Source organism: Mandrillus leucophaeus, unplaced genomic scaffold (genome assembly GCF_000951045.1).
Source record: "Mandrillus leucophaeus isolate KB7577 unplaced genomic scaffold, Mleu.le_1.0 Scaffold1083, whole genome shotgun sequence".
Classification (NCBI taxonomy): domain Eukaryota; kingdom Metazoa; phylum Chordata; class Mammalia; order Primates; family Cercopithecidae; genus Mandrillus; species Mandrillus leucophaeus.
This window is the reverse complement of record NW_012099021.1, coordinates 279385-296140: the sequence shown is the minus strand read 5'-3', so window position 1 is coordinate 296140 and position 16756 is coordinate 279385. Positions and strand designations below refer to the sequence as shown.

The 16756-nt window shown below is 47.7% G+C and overlaps 1 protein-coding gene across 1 annotated transcript in view; it reads right to left on the bottom strand.

Moving 5' to 3' along the window:
- Nucleotides 1-595: 595 nt before the first annotated feature.
- The window catches only part of HK2 (hexokinase 2), a 57083-nt gene continuing 40922 nt past the window's right edge, over nucleotides 596-16756 (bottom strand). Inside the window, exons 8-17 of the mRNA XM_011987329.1 lie at nucleotides 15232-15465; nucleotides 13601-13905; nucleotides 12318-12466; nucleotides 11938-12057; nucleotides 8620-8715; nucleotides 7872-7971; nucleotides 7592-7775; nucleotides 6234-6389; nucleotides 4480-4713; nucleotides 596-3157 (exon numbers count right to left, since the gene is read on the bottom strand). Coding sequence (XP_011842719.1) covers nucleotides 3013-3157; nucleotides 4480-4713; nucleotides 6234-6389; nucleotides 7592-7775; nucleotides 7872-7971; nucleotides 8620-8715; nucleotides 11938-12057; nucleotides 12318-12466; nucleotides 13601-13905; nucleotides 15232-15465 — 1723 coding nt within the window. The 3' untranslated portion in view covers nucleotides 596-3012. The remainder of the gene's footprint in view (nucleotides 3158-4479; nucleotides 4714-6233; nucleotides 6390-7591; nucleotides 7776-7871; nucleotides 7972-8619; nucleotides 8716-11937; nucleotides 12058-12317; nucleotides 12467-13600; nucleotides 13906-15231; nucleotides 15466-16756) is intronic.

Below are 16756 nucleotides of genomic sequence, written 5' to 3'. Positions count from 1 at the left end.
CCCATAATCTCATCAATTTGATATCAGAAAAAAATAGGGTCTAATTTTCATCTTTCCCTCACCCATTGGCTATTTCCATTATCCTCTTAGCCGTGGTCATCCTCTTCCCTCGGTTATTGTCAAACAGGGCCATGTGAATGTTAATGGATATCACTGGGGACTTTTGATGAATTTACTCTCCAGACCTGTGTTCTGCTTATTGGGGAGAGGGGAAAGCTTGGTAGGGAGGGGACAGAGGCAAGTGCTTTTTGGATGTTCACATGAGAGCTATATATCCTGAATATGAATCACATTTGCCAACCAAGACCAGTCAGAGGCCCTGAGGGTGGTGCTAATTTCAGCCAAGCTATTTAAACAGTAGACCACAGGACTAGCCATAGCTCTTCAGTGGCTTGAAATCTAAAGGGTCAAAGGCAACCCAGGAAAAGCTGCCTTCTAGTTCCACTGGGACTGAGTTTCCAGAAAGGCCACATGCCTCTCAAATACACACACTCAAAATCAAGACACCCATAAATTACTCATCAGGCTGGCCAGTAAGTACTGATATGACCGGAAGATGACTACACTCTTAAACACTCATGAATCACACATTTGATTATTTTGGAAAATGTTAAAATTTATTAATAGTTAACATCACATAGTTAATTAAACTAGTTATTTATTGTACATAATGACAACATCTTCACTAGACTGAGTGCTCAAGGATTTGAGATGATTCGCTATTCACCACACCCCGAAGATTGAGATCCCATGTATATTACACAAAGCAAAGCCATGTCAGCAAAGGACTGTCAACCTAATTCTGAGAACACAAACATTCAAAATTTATTTTCCAGTGTTCCTTTTTGGAAACCAACAACACATTTTTAATACCTACACACACACACACACATCTCTACCTTAAAAAAAAAAAAAAAAAAAGTGTAACTTCATAGATAGTACCTAATCTTCAAGCTTAAAATTTAAGTTAAAATTCATCTCTATTTTGTGGGCACCCTTTAGTGAACCTAAAATCTACGTGAAAGCTTTTGGCTTTTGTGTAGCAGGAAACACCCACATTTTGGGTCAATTAGTGCAGATGGGAGCAGCAGAAGAGCTACACCAGACAGCAAAGAGACTAGAGCAAAAGAGGACCAGCCCTTTGCCGCTCTGTGCTCCCAGGAGGAGCTGGGCCATTTTCACCCAATAACACCCAACTTTGCTTAAAAGTCGTGCAATCAGACACTATTCTCAGCACAAGTTTGATAAATATACAAAAACCGGGTGCAACTTCATCATGAGTTTCTTTCCATCTTTCCATTCTGATCCTTGTATCCAATTCAATGGAGTTACATCCCTCTTTATTATATAGTATCCAGGTTTAACGTCTGTGCTTGTGTGTATTTTAGAGCAGAGGTGGGCTTTCAGATTCAGAATCAACGGCACTCTTGAAAAGTAGGGACGGAAGTTTTTAAGCCACTCTCATCCCTCCCAATAGTTTGAAATAAATAGTGTGTATAAAAAACCCCCCACAAAAACAGGTCAGCAGACCAATGCCAGCTCAGCCTAGGGAAGCACATGGACAACAATTCTTGTAAAACATTTAAAATACAAACCCAAGGTGAAACTTGCTGGGAGGGCACAAAAACACCAAAAATGTTGTCCCTGAGGTTTTATTTGGTTGTTTAATTGTTCTGTTTTGGTTTGTTGTTGAGGATTAGATACAATTTTAAAAACTTTTTTTTTGGTGACTTCCTTTATCTTGTCAGAAAGCTTTAGAATACTACTGACTGCCCTAAGAATAAAGATTTCTAAGCCATGAGTCCATTTGAAATGATTCCTTTGGTTTCCTTTGCTTAACATCCCATGGAATATTGCCCCAAGAAAATCTCTAGATGGAGGAACCAATTGCTGTGGTCTCTTCAGTCCATTGGCTCAGCCTCCATCTCTGTCCCTGCCTTCTACACTTCCAAGACCACAGGGGAAGGAGGAGCCAGAAGCAACTGCTTTGCCACTCACTCACCCTGAAGAGGCTTCCCTTCTCTTCCCACAGGCGAATGAGGTATTTCTATGACTAGTCAGTATCTTCCCCTTCCGCCCTTTAACTACACTGAGGCCAATTCTGACAAGACTTGCATATCTATATACACAACAAATTAACATATAAATACATTACGTACAACTGACCATTACATGTCAAGATGAAGGAGCAGATCTACTTCAAGAACTAAATAAAATTTCAAATATAAATTAAAATGAAAATACAGTGTTTCCACTTTTGCAGGAAAAATTTGTAAAACAAACCAAAAACTCCCCCTTCCCCAAAAGTCCATCACTCGTGGATCATGTGTGCACCCCGCTGAGATGCGACGGCTGGCCCAACTGCAGGATGTGTCAACTTCTGGCTTTGGTTTCACTGCCTAGACTCGGGATTCCTTGATTCCAGGAATAGCAAATGCTGGAATCCACAGGACAAAGGCTTGTAGATGAAGTTAAAGAGGGGCTGCTCGCATGGATATCCATGGATTTCCCTCCATTGTCGCCCCTCCACCCTCCCCACATCTGCCTGTAGGACAATCAGGCTCACATCCTCAGTGGAGACCTCCCAGATCTCTGACAGGAGAATCAGTAACAACATCAGAGCTGGGGGACACACCCCACCTAGAAATGTCATGTTCAGGCTTCAAGGTGAAGCAACCATATCTTCATTAGTGTCCCCATCCTGTAGAATTATACAGGGACATGGAATTTGGCAAGGGGGATTACTAAGGGTGACAATTTTCGTGTTTTAAGAGAACCAGTGGGAATGGTTGTGATGCATGTGAACAAATCCTTATTTGGAACTGTATTTATCTTAATAGGGCCAAGTTCGCCCACCAAGCTCTATGATGAGATGCAGAGACAAAACCCAGTCCAGTGGGGTCCTCTCTGCCAAGGAAAAGCCAAGGGGTCTGTCTCTGACACAAGGGGATGACATAACTTAAAACAGGGAAGAGGGAGAGAAAGAAGAAGTTCCTTCCGATTTCAGGGGTTCTATCGCTGTCCAGCCTCACGGATGCGGCAGGCCACAGCAGTGATGAGCGCTGCCCCCTTTCCGCTGCCATCCTCTGACTGCAGGAAAGACACATCACATTTTGGAGCCAGGTCCTTCACTGTCTCATGCATGACTTTGGCAAAGCTGGAAAAGGTGGGAGGAAGACACAAGAAAAACCATCTTAGCCATGACTGGTTTATATTTGCACTTAGAAATGGAAAGCTAAGAAGCGATGCTGGAAACCCAGAAATAATTAAGAGGAGAAGGATGACAGCTATAATGTATTAAACATTTACTATATATTATTAAGTACCAGAAAACTGTGGCTTGGAGATACTAGTACTATGCCCAATTTCCACATCACATCAGCCATTGGAGAGCTGGGATTCAACTCTGGGACAAATGTCTGAGATCCCGGCAAATTGTGTTCTTAAAACTAATAATCAGTGAAAGAGAAGTTCGACAGCCATGGAAGCCACAAGTGTGCCTAACAGAGGAGCACAATCTGTTCACAAACTCTGGAGGGGGAGACCAGGACTCATGAATGTGATTTTCTATCTTCCAGGCACATAGCCTCGTATCAGAGCCACATCTGCTCCAAAATGCCATTGGAGGCAAAAGAAGCAGACTTACAGAGTCACTGCTAGGGTATCACAGTGATCACAGATCCTTCCTATATGGACCAGAGAAAGAGAGAGCTGTGATCTGTCCCAATACAACAGGGTCAGGACACCCTCCCCATCTACAAAGCTAAAGATGCCATGTCCCAGGGTTGGTGGCTGGGCTTCTGTCCCCCTCCCAATCCTCAGGAAACTTTATGTACAATAATAGTCTGTGACTGTTGCCTGTCAACCCCTGCTCTAGAATGTTGAAAAAAATCTTGCTTCAGAGTTCTAGCATTACGTTTGCCAGAACGTTCACAGTAGCACTGTTTGTAACGCTCAAAATCTAGAAGTAACCTAAATATCACATCAATGATAGAAAAAACCACAATATACTCAAAGGTACGCTATACAGCTCTGAAAATTAATGAACTACAACTGTATACTTCAATGAGGATGCATCTTTAAACAAACGCTGTGTGAGAAAAGCCAGCCACAGAAGAGATATCATATGATTTCATTTGTGGCAGGTCCAAAAATAAGTAAAACTAAACAATATGGATGCATACCTAGATATATGGGGGCGGAAAAGAAAAGCAAGGGACTGATTCAGCACAATGCTTACCCGTGGCACGGGAGTGTGAGGACACAAATGTGGAAGGGCTCAGGGGGGCTTCCGACGATGGGGGGTGAAACACAGGCCTATTTCTGGTTGTGAATCTTTAAACTATAATACGTGTATTATATACACTGTTTGGAATGGCTGATAATTCACTATCAAGTAACAAAGGAAAGAGAGACAAGGGGGAAAGAACAAAGAGACAGAAAGAAGGTGGGCAGGGAGGGCTGGGCTCAGGCACTCACTGAGGATGTAGCTTGTAGAGAGTCCCATCCACACCCACTGTCACTTTGAGAGCGTCCAGCCCACGGTTTTCTCGTATCTTGTCCACCACAGCGGCCATGCCTGCGCCACAGAGCTGGGCTGCGCGTCGGGCCACCACAGTGCACACCTCCTTGACAATGATGCTGTCATCACAGGTGCTCTCAAGCCCTAAGTGTTGCAGGATGGCACGGACTTGCAGCAGGGCCAGGCAGTCACTGGGGTGAGAGGGAGACAGCAAGTTTTTCAGTTATGCACCAAGAGGGCTGGTAGCCTACCACACCAGGTCCTGAGTCCTTTATAGGGGAGGCTCTGTGGGGGTCTGGCTCTCCAGGAGCTGGCCCCTCAATGTGGTTCCCATTTCTAAATTCAGAGCACTGCTCATCCTACTGGACTACAATGACTCTTCTTGAGGGTGACAGGAATACAAAGAGCTCCTCATTCCACTCTCCATTCTCGAGGTAGAGCATTACTGCTACAAAGTGGATACTCAAAACAAAGCAAATTCACTGTCGATCACAGTGGTCAGTTACAAAGCTCTTTCATGTCCATTCTCTCGCTGCTGGTCATGGGTCTGCAAGGCAGGAATTAACCAAGCAGCATTAGACTTATGCTTTCTTTCTGCTCTGCTGCTCTGGGTGGCCTGAACTGTATTTGTACGCTATTTACAAAGGAAGTGTAAATAAAGTTATAGAAAGAAAATAAACCCTCCTATATAAAGAAAGCTATTTTAGGCCAGGCGCGGTGGCTCATGCCTGTAATCCCAGCACTTTGGGAGGCCGAGACGGGCAGATCACGAGGTCAGGAGTTCGAGACCATCCTGGCTAACACGGTGAAACCCCGTCTCTACTAAAAAATACAAAAAACTAGCCGGGCGAGGTGGTGGGCGCCTGTAGTCCCAGCTACTCGGGAGGCTGAGGCAGGAGAATGGCGTAAAAACCCGGGAGGCGGAGCTTGCAATGAGCTGAGATCCGGCCACTGCACTCCAGCCTGGGCGACACAGCGAGACTCCGTCTCAAAAAAAAAAAAAAAAAAAAAAAAAAAAAAAGAAAGCTATTTTAAAAGCCTGGAATCACCTTGAACATAACAGACCTGTAAGCTAGAACATATCTTTCTATTCACTGGTGCAGATGCCCGAGGGGTCTACTCACGTCAGTTATCTAGTTCCTGTTCTTCTCTGCCCTGAGAGTAATGGCATAGCATTAATTTTTAAAGGGCTCTGAAATTCACTGTTCTAATTTGGAGCAGATTTTCCACCATTTGACTGTAGGAAGGCGGCTTTGCTCTAATGAGCCACTGTGTGGCATATGTCTGCACTGCCTGACGTTGCAACATTTACTCAATCCTGGCTGCCTGATTACTGCAGCCAGCAGTTAGGAAGGGCTTTCAAGCCGAGTGTGGATGCTTTAATAGGTTATCTTTCTCTGTGCATTTCAATTTACATGCTATGAGCAGGTATCTTTCTACCTTTGATACATGGTCTAAAACCCAACAATACCACTTTACATGACCTCAGGTCAGGCTTAGCACAAACTTTCATGAGAATGCTCTATGTTTGCCCTTAAAATGACAACTGTCCATAATGTGCTTTTAGTAAACACTATAGACACGAATGTGTTTGCCACTAAACTGACTTTTGTATGAGTCATGCCCTGAGCTGTGGAAATCCTTCAGTTTATCTGCCAGTGAGAAAAAAGAAGGACATGGCCCCCTGCTACCCTGATCCCTAAGCTCTCACCTCTCAATCTGAGACAAGAACTTGGTTTCGAAGATGCCCCTTGTCTTGAGCCGCTCTGAGATGCGACCTCGGAAGAGCAGCCCACGCTTGGTGAAATCGATGAGAATGTTACGGACAATCTCACCTAGGTACATTCCACTGATCATTTTCTCAAACCTGCAATGCGAGTAACATTCATGGAGGTTAAGTAGGAAGGTAGAGGGATGTGTTGAGACAGGACAGGCCAGCTTAGTCACACCCAGTGCATCAGAAGTGGCAGACAGGCAGACTCCCCTGATGGAAAAGGAATTGCTACTTGATTCACCTGGGCAGGATCCCTGGTGTCTCTGCATGCTAATTCACAACTTCAGCAACACTGACCACAGTGCCCGAGGCCGGTGGGGCTCCTGCGGAAATAAGCCTCGGAAAGGAACCCACAGGGAAAGGAACTCATTTCCTTTCCAAGGCTTATTTCGAAACTTCATGAAGCAACTCGAGAAGGAACACACACCATAACCCTACCAGACTTCTCGGAGCAGGGGAGAATGCTGAGTCTTAATCTTTAACCTCACTAGGCATTCAGCGTGCATTCTCTTGGACCTAATCATCATTACTCAAGTAACTACTGCCAGCTGTAGGGCCCCCCGTCCTGGCCACTGGAACTAAACATGATTATGCAGTGACTTGAGGGTCTTTTGGTCCATGAACCCTGCCTTGAAAAAAAAAAATCGATGTCCCCAGTTTCAACCAATACCCCATCGCCACCCCATCTTGGCTTGGCCCAGCCTGCCTCCTTCATTAATGCTGCCTACCTGGCCCCTAGAGGCATTTTAGTCTGTAACTTCTATTCTAGACATGTTTTGCAAAGTGTATTCTGCAGAACGAGGGTGTTTGATTAATCTAGTTAGGAAACACTACAGACAACATCTTAATGAGAAGTGTATTGTCTCTCAGCTCAGACCCTGCTCCCCTACCATGCACAGGGTCTTGTGACACTGGGGCTGACCCAGTGCTCGGCACTGGAAGATGGAGGAGGGAGAGGATTTGTTCCTGTCTGCATCACCCCAGAGATGCTCTGCAGTCTGGCAGCAGCAGGTGCTTCAACTTTCTGTTTGTTTCTCCTTAGAGTGCCAGACCTAGGCTCCAGTATTCTCCCACCTGTTCCCTGTTCTCCTAGGCTCTGGGGTGGGAGATGCTTCTTATGTTTACTAACTCAGAACTTTCCAGGTGCATCTGACAAGAAACCCTTTCCAAGGAAACCTCTTTTATTAACATCTCATGATAACGAGCATCCTGGGAGATGCTATTGTGGAAGCTCCGATCACTTGTTGCCATCCAGTCCTGGGACACACTTAACAGGGCCCCAGCTGGGTGCCTACCTCTGCTTGCCGGGGTTGAGTGAAAGCTCATCCACAGCCACATCAAATTCCGTGCGGAAGTCATCTAGGCATCCATTGTCCCCGAAGGCCCCCCATTCCATGTTCACACACATCCGCCCCTCTTCTCCTTCCACCAGTTCCACATTGCGCATCTCCTCCATGTAGCAGGCATTGCTGCCCGTGCCTGCCAATCACAGGATACCAGGGCCTTGCTCAGCACCATCCCTCCCACACCCGAGGCCATGCAGCCCCATGTGGAAAGGACAGTCTGGGTCCTTACCAACGATGAGGCCAACTTCACAGTGAGGGTCTTCAAAGCCACAGGTCATCATAGTTCCAACTGTGTCGTTCACCACGGCAACCACATCCAGGTCAAACTCCTGAGAGGGCAGAAGCAGATGCCCCGTTCACAGGTGAACCCAATATTCTCCTTTCAGACATTTGCGTGGGAGATTTATAGGTATATAAAATATATCTCATACACCATGGCTGGCTCTCTCATTCCATTCAGGTCTGGGCTTAAATGTCACCGCTTTGGAGAGACCCTCCCCGCTCGTGCTATTTAACAGTGCCCTTTGCCAGCACACTTGCTCCAACTGCTCTCCTCACTCCACTTCACTCCTTTTCTTTTTTTTTTAAACTCTGTATGATCTAAAAAGGGAAGGCATGAATAATACACCCTTATTTAGCATATAATCAAGAAATAACCATAAAAATGGGCAAACAGCAGCCCTCATGGCTGCTCTGCTTATGGAGTAGCCATTCTTTTACTCCTTTACTTGTGTGTATGTGTGTGTTTCACAGCTCTTAACAGCACCTGCCACTAGGTCATGGGCTTATTTGTTTATAGAATAAAGCTTTGCTGTGGTCACTCCTGAACCGCCAGTGCTGAGAGCATGGCTTGACACACAGTGCACACTCAACAACCCATGCAGCCACACTTAACGCTGCCCTCACTTTCTGAACACACAGACCAGGTCAATCATCGAGGAGCTGACACATCAGGCCTCGTGCCATGTGTCTCCTACCTCTCGCCGGTGGATCGCTTCCTTCAGCAGGGTCACCACGTCCTCGCCCTCACAGCCAGATGCCTTGAAGCCTTTTGTCCACTTGAGGAGGATGCTCTAAAAGTCACACATTAGCATGGAGAGGACATCAGGGAAGGGCTCCCAGGTCAGACGGATCCTCCAGTGTCACCAATCATCTCACCCACAAATTAGTCTGAACTGTTCCTACTTACTTGGATTTATTAAGCACCTACTGTGTAGCAGGTACTGGGCCAAGCACAGATCATGTATTACATCATATAATCCTCACAGCACCCTTGTGGAACATCTGTCATGTTTACGGCCACTATAAGAACCTGAGGCTCTGGAGTGACTTGCTCAAGGCCTACAGCTTGGAAGAGAGAAGCAGGATGCACCCTGAGGCCCTCTGACCCCAGTGAATGGGCTCATAAGCACCATGCAGCTGCCCCTGCTGTGCAACTTCTTCCTGTGTGCTTGCTTCGCTCACTGGGCAAAGCAGTTTGCTCTGTCCCTATCCTTTACATCAGAAGGGTCGGTGTACGTCTCCTAATTTCAAACTCCACCATCTGGCAAACAAGTGCTTCACCCACAGCTGGGTGACAGCTAGGCTTCACCACCACCCCATGTCTTTCACTGAGGAAAACAACTCCAGGCTCCTCCTCAGCATCCTCAGTGGCCCCTTGCCTTCAATATGGTCCTCTGGGAGCAGATGCATGATGGCTTTGAACCTGGGGAAAATGCTTTGGGTTTTATTCCCTGATGCCCTCTCTGCTGCCACAGCCCACCAGAAAACAAGCCTCAGGGCTTCAGACCCCTTACCCAAGAGCTCGGCTTCCATAAATGAGCTGTGTGGTCATAACCCACCCACTTGCATGATTTCTTCAGGCCCTGCTCAGGGATTCAGCCCATCAGCTTGGCATTTCATTCACATCAACCTGGAGGTGTCACACTGTGTTCAGATCCCAGGAGATTCAGAAAACAAAGCGCATACCCTCAGAGAACTGGCTGGCACACCCACGACCAGACAAGTGTGTGCTTATCTCCACCCAGCTCTCCACAAGTTAGCTTCACATCTCTGACGACAGTTTGTATTTAAAGAATGTTCAAATAACATTATTTCAGGTGATCCTTACTGATAAGGCAAGTGGAGCCCCAACAGCTGGGGAGGCTCACCCCAGGCCAGCAGCTGGGAAACACAGCTGGGGGGGCCACTGAGCCCTAGGGCCTCTAAGCCCGGGGGCCTCTGCACTGGCGGGATTTCCCAGTCATAGGAGGATCTTGCCAGAGCCCACAGGGAGAAATGATGTCTGCTTTATTTGCTCTTAATTTTTACGGCTCTAGACCTAACAAGTGCTCCTCACAGAAACCTGGAACACAGAATAAAACCTAATTCAATGGCCTGGAATCTCACAATTCAGAAACAGTTAACACACCTTCCGGTTTCCCTGGCAAATATGTAAATAAATATATACCCTGTGGGCATGAAAAGTTAAGATAGTATCTACTAGAAAATATTTCGGTAGGAAGTCTAGAAGAGGATATACACTGGAGTGTTATGCTTTTATCATCCCGTTAATTGTATTTTATATTTTTCTAGATCATAAAGAGATTACCATTTCTAAAGAAAAATAGTTTTAAAACTTTTTAGTCATACCACCAGTATTTTTTCATGTGATTGAAATTTCTTACAAATAACTAGTGGCTGATACTAGGCAATAAGTGGGTCAGAATTTATTTAACTATTATCTCACTATTGAACAAGTTTGTTTCTAACATTTGTTATCATAAGTAATGGTCCATTAAATAGTACAGAAGTATTTGTCCACATGAGGCATAAAGCAATGCTGGTCTGGTTAACACTAGATGAATATTAATAGGTGTTGAGAAATACCAGACTAAGCAGAATTTTTATTGCAGAATTTCTTAAAACCTTAATTACACTAGTGCACCTGGGGAATTCTCTCAGATAAGGAGGAGAAGGAGGCATTTACAGAACTCAGTGAAGCAAGTAGAGGGCCACTGTTGCAGGGACCCTATGGGAAATGCTGGTCTTTCCTTGTCACTGGGGTAGGCTTTTCTGTGCTGGCCCAGCTCTTTCTGTCACTTGCTCCCACCTACATGCCCCTCTCCACACTGGGCAGCCTGCTCGCTTTTCTTTCCCACCAACTCATTCTTCTGACTTGTTCCAAGTCCTGATGTCCCCCAGGTGTGCACTCAGATTAACAACATCTGTCTCACTACCTGTCCTGGGGGCTTCAGTATCCATCCCATTAGGGCCACATTCCAAACAGCAGCTCTTCCTTTTCTGAGCTTGCTTCGTCAGTCCAGCTTGTTTGTAAGCATCTAAAGGTAGGAGCCATGCCTTTTTTGCCTAGCAGTGGCATGTGCAACATACCACACACTGGCAGCGTGCACATGCGCTTCTTCATGACTGAGACGGAGACACAACTGCTTAAAAACAGTCTCCTGATACCTAATGCTCAGGGCTACCAGTCATCAGCAGCAGATCCAGCACTGCCTACTCAGTTCTCCACTTCCCGGGGCACTCATGTCCAGAATATCCGGGAGTGCCAGATCCTCACGCACCTACTTCACACCCAAGGTAAGTTGAAGAGGAGTGAGAAGCAAAGATGAGACCGGAGAAGAGCCGGGGTATCCAAACAGCAGGAGATGGCATGAAAATGCCCTGATCCCATAACAAGGGCCTCAGGAGCCCCACAGCATAACTGAGAGCACAGCCTCAGGCATCAGGAACCCAGAATCCAAATCTTGGCTTGGCCAGTCCCAAGCTATTATGACCTGGAGCAAGATAGCCAGCACCTCTGTAGGGCTTATTTTCCTTTCTGTAGAATGGGTATTCAAACACGTCTCTTATATGGTTGCTGTGAGGGTTAAATGAGATAATGCACATAAGAAGTCTAACATAGTACCTGGCATAAAGTAAGTGCTTAAAAATGATATATTCAGTAGAGATGGGGCCTTCCTATGTTGCCTAGGCCGGTCTTGAAATCCTGGCCTCAAGCAATCCTGTCTCAGCCTCCCAAAGTGCTGAGATTACAGGTGTGAGTCACCATGCCGGGCAGTTGTTAACATTGAGTAACATCATCATCATTGCCCCAAAGGCTGTCACAGTTGAGCTCACCTACTTAACCTCCACCAGCCTCAACCTACTCATTCCCATCGAGGGGTCCCTCCCCACTACTAGTCACTCACGTCCTTCTTTCCTTAGTCTTAGCTCAACTTTCTCCCCTGCTCCATACCTGGCTGGTTTAGAGTCAATAAAGCCCTCAGGGGAGCCCTCCAGGAAGGTGTTATTACCTCGTCCAGGCTGTTCTGCTGGCAGGGGAAGGAGAAGGTAAAACCCAGAGGCAGGGACACGCCCTTCATGCCCATGTACTCAAGGAAGTCCGCGATGCACTGGACAATGTGGTCAAAGAGCTGCAGGGAGAAGTTAGGACACTGAGGGAGGGGCCCTGGGCAGGGCAGGCTCCCCCCAGCAGGGCCCGCACAAGACCTCAATGTTTCTTTCCACCCAGAAGAAATGCAAGCTCAGGCACAAACCTGAGTCAAGACCAGGCTGGAGCCCTGGGTCCAACTAGCCCTCCCCAGGGTCACAGACAAGCAGAGAAAGCACTGTCCTTGAAGGCAAGAGGTGACATCCACCAGGGGCCCCCTCCTGGAGGCGCCGCCCTGCTCACCTCGTCCCCGGTACCATGCATGACCTCCTGCGGGATGGCGTAGATCTTGTTGTGCATCTCCACTCCACCCCACTTCCCGTTCCGAACACGCACCAGCAGGACCCGGAAATTTGTTCCTCCAAGGTCCAAGGCCAAGAAGTCCCCTTTCTCTGGAAAGTAAGCCCAGGGAGGTGGTAAGTTGGGACAGAACATGGGGAATGCTGAGACAGTACACTTAAAACTATCCAAATACACCATTCCTGTTCCATCAAATGCCAGCTTATATTACATTCTAGAATACAGAAGGAACAGAAGAAGAGTCCAGCTCCCTGAAGGAAGCTGAAGGGAAATCTTTTAAAATGAGAAAACCCTCCCTTGTTGGACAATTACAATGTGCCACGTGCCTCACACACAGTCCTGATTCAATCCTTAGGAAGCCCTGAGAGGAAGACGCTGCATTCCTCTCTTAAGGATGATTGGGATCCAGCTGATAGGTTAAATCACTTGCCCAGGGCCATACAACCAGGACAGGGTAGAGCAGGGACCAAATCCCAGTCTCTGTCTCTGGAACCTCTACCAACTGTGCTATGCTGGCCTGCTCATCGACTATCTTCTCTGAATTGGAATAAGACCACCATTTCTGAGGGTACAAGAGTTACAGCAGGGGTCAGAAATCTTCTTCTGTAAAGGCCTGGACAGCAAACAGTTCAGGCTCTGTGGGTCACGCAGTCTTTGCTGCCGCCACTCAACTTTGCCAAGACAGTGTAAAACAACAGTAAGATGGGCATGGCTGTGTAATAATAAAATCTTATGTACAAAAACAGGTGGTGGGCCACATTCAGACCATGGGCCATAGTTTGCCAACCCTGACTCAGACCAACGTGGTGATTGCAGGAGCAGATTCTAGAACCTGAATTCCTGGGTTTGAATCCCAGCTCTGACATTTTCTAGTTGCGTGAATTTAGGCAGCTGTCTTAACTTCTCTGCGCCTCAGTTTTCTGTCAAACACAGGTCAATACATAAAATTAACTGCTAATATTTTTTAAGTTAACAAAGATTAAATGAATTCATACACATAAAGTGCTTCGACACACAGTAAGTATTGAATAAGTATTGGCAATTATTACTGTTTGCAGAGGAGCACCTTGTCTGAGTTTATCAAAGATCAGAACTCCCTAGTAATACAGCTGAAGAAATGTGTTCTGGTTCAAATGTCCAATGCTAATGCTAAGGGAGTCCTCCCAGGGCATCAACACTAGGACAGAGGCCCACCATGTGAGCCAGGTGGCAACCCTGCCGCATACCTGTGCCATCAGGGGTGGCACACACGTAGGTGGGCAGCATCTTCACGGGGGCAATGGCATGAGTCTCCTTGCTTAGACCTCGCTCCATTTCCACCTTCATTCTTCTCTTGACCTCCAACAGCTGGTCATGGCTCAGCTGCAGAGGCTCCAGTGTCTTCTGGCGGGCACGGTGTTGATCGGCCAGCCGGTAAGCCACTGCTGTCACCATGGCTGCACCTTTGCCACTGCCATCCTCAGAGCGGAGGAAGCGGACATCGCAGTCGGGCACCAGCCGCCGCACGGTCTTATGTAGACACTTAGCAAAACTGTAGTTCCCCAGGGCGGATAAAGAGACAGGTGTCCATGGTTAGGGTCAATGGTGCAAATGGTTAGACAGTTGCCCACCGCCTTAGCCCAAATGCCAAAAAGCACCTGCAGGAGTGGGTGCCGCCCTAAATATCCTCTCTCCACTCTCCCAAGTTAGGAACCACTAGAAGAACATATCAACTATGACCACTGGGATTGGTTCACCCCCACCACTGAAAGGAAAAGACCTTCTAATAAGCCACTGTGCCCTACATGCAGTCACACAAGACCTCCTCTTCCTCACTGAAGAAGGCCCCCTGGCCACTGCTCCTCTGCCCAACATGGTACCATCAGCCTCTTTGCTGGAGCAGCCCTGTGGTATGAGGTGGTTCTGATGCCACCTACTTGTCTTGTTCCATCACTATTTCACTAGCTGCTGTCTGGGAAGGGCCCAAAATTAAAAGCTAGAGATGCTCTTCTGGACTTTAGCTTCTCTTTCGCCAGTTTCTGCCAACGATCCCAAAGGTGTCTGCACAGCTAAAGACAATGGCTGTGTTCAGCCAGGAACTCTCTGGGTAGTGGCCACTTGGAGTCATGGTCTCCAGGGCCTTCCTACTCCAAGTGTGATCTGTGGGCTGCAGCCTCACTGGGGGCTGTGAGAGACGCGGGATCTCAGGCTCACCCCAGACCTTCCGATCAGAATCTGCCTCCTAACAAGGTTCCCACGTGACTCACGTGCACACTCAAGTTTTTGCATCACTGAGTAGGAACAGGGAATCTCAGGGCTGAGTCCTCCTGCACCAACCAGTTAAGAAAACGAAGGCACATTGACCTGGCATTCTTATTAGGTGAAAATGATGGGGAAATAAGTAGGGCACAAAAGAGAGACATCTTCTAGGTCTCAGCTGAAATGTGAACATTCTGGTACCTATGACCTGAGGGATCAAAATGTGGACAGGGCAGGATCAATTTAATACCAAGGTCAGCCAGGGCTGGGGTGGCCCCTGGCAGAGGACATAGCACCTGCAGGAATCACCAAGAATTCTAAGAGTAAAGACAGGAACAATAACGCATAAAAAAGAGGATGGCAAAGAGAGTGCCCAGCAGGCAGAGGAGCTCTGCGGAGAGCCCGAGTCATTGGTAGCCTTCAGAAATCACCTCCACCCGTGCCAGATATGACTCCCTCCCATTCCCCCTTGCCCAGGCGGGAACTTTTAGTCCAAGACCCTCAGCTCCATGGTCCCGCCACACCGCCCCTGAAATGCAAAATGGAGCTGGCATGAGGAGTCACTCAGCCCCAGGTGCTCCAGGAACTCTGTGTCTCCAGGCCCTGCACACTGACTCACTGGGGGTGTTTCTTGTAGACGGAGCCGTCGACCCCAATAGTAGAGCGCAGCCGCTCCTCGCCTTTGTTCTCCTTGATGCGCTGCAGCACGGCGGCCAGGGTGGCTGCGCACAGGCTGGCGGAGCGCGTGGACACAATCTGGCAGATCCGGCGAGTGGCCACGCAGTCCTCCTGAGTCGGGTCCAGGCCCAACCGCATCAGGACCTCACGGGCCTTCCGGATGCCATCCTTCTCCCTGGGAAACAGAAAGACAGCATGTGGGCCCATGTCTGACCCACTGTGGCCAGCGTGTGTGTTGGGGGGTGGTAAGGAAGCCCTTTAGCTCCAGCAAATTCACTGCCCAGTGGGGACAGAATCCCTCTGCATTGCTCAGTCCACCTGTGCGGGGCAGGAGGAGGAGGAAGAGGGTGCAAAATACAGTACAGCCACCCTGAGGCTCCTCTCCCAGAGGCCCCACACACACGCACACGCACACGCACACACAGAGACACAGGGAGCTGAGAAAAACAAGTATTTCTTATGCATGTGCTGTGTAAAAACAAGGCCCTGTTCTTGGTGCTTTACCACTGAGTTGTGTGAGAGTTTGTGTTACATTTGCCTGTGTTAGGAGAGAGAGACAGTGTCGCTGCTGTCAGCCACTCTCTACATGTGAACCCTGCTATGATGCCCACCTGGTTTCTCTCTCTAAAGCAGTCGGAGTCTGTTGCATTTCACCATGGACTTGGCACTGCTTTAGCTTGTGTCTAAAGACAGTTGGTAAGGGGCTAGTGCTATAACCTTAGCACCCTTCTCAAGGGAACTAAATCTTGTATCACCTGGGGGTACTTGCATCACCTTGGGGTATAGCAAAAAGTAGGCCCCATTCCTTCAAGAGTTTCCCCTTAAAACAAAGTCATTCGAACTGTTCCACTGCTCCATTTGGCTCCAAAGACACCTCCTCTCCACCATCTGGTCCCTGAAACACCAGGACTTCTTCAATCTACAAGTGGAAATCTCAAGAACAGCAAACGAGGCCCGCCCAACTCTTGGGATATTGTTAACAAAAAAAAAACAAAAATTAAGCCATCGTCACTCTTGCCCCTGCTGGGCTGTGAAAATGCAGGCCCCAGCTCCGCTTATTAGAATTAATTGGGTAGCTATATCTCTGACCCATCCAAAGACCTAGCTTTCTATTATGAAGCAGGGGTCATGATAGAGTCCTTTTTGAGAATTGCCAATAGGGAATCAGATGTCAGAGCTTCAGGAGAAGGAAAAGGAGGCAGATGCAGGGAAGTCGTTCAGGGGCCCTCTGGGATCCTACAGCTTTAAACCCAGTGCAACAGCCCAAGTCCCTGCATATGGAGGCCAACCACCGTTCCCAGCACCATGCGTCACTGGTAGCAATCACACTCGAAATCGACAAGAGTGGAGACTGGTAAGTGAAGTGAAGCCATAGGCCTGCCATGGTCCATGTCGTGTGAGACCCTCTTGCAGTCTACACTTGAAGAGTCAAAAGGTAGTGCCCCCTCCTCATTCCCCAACTACCC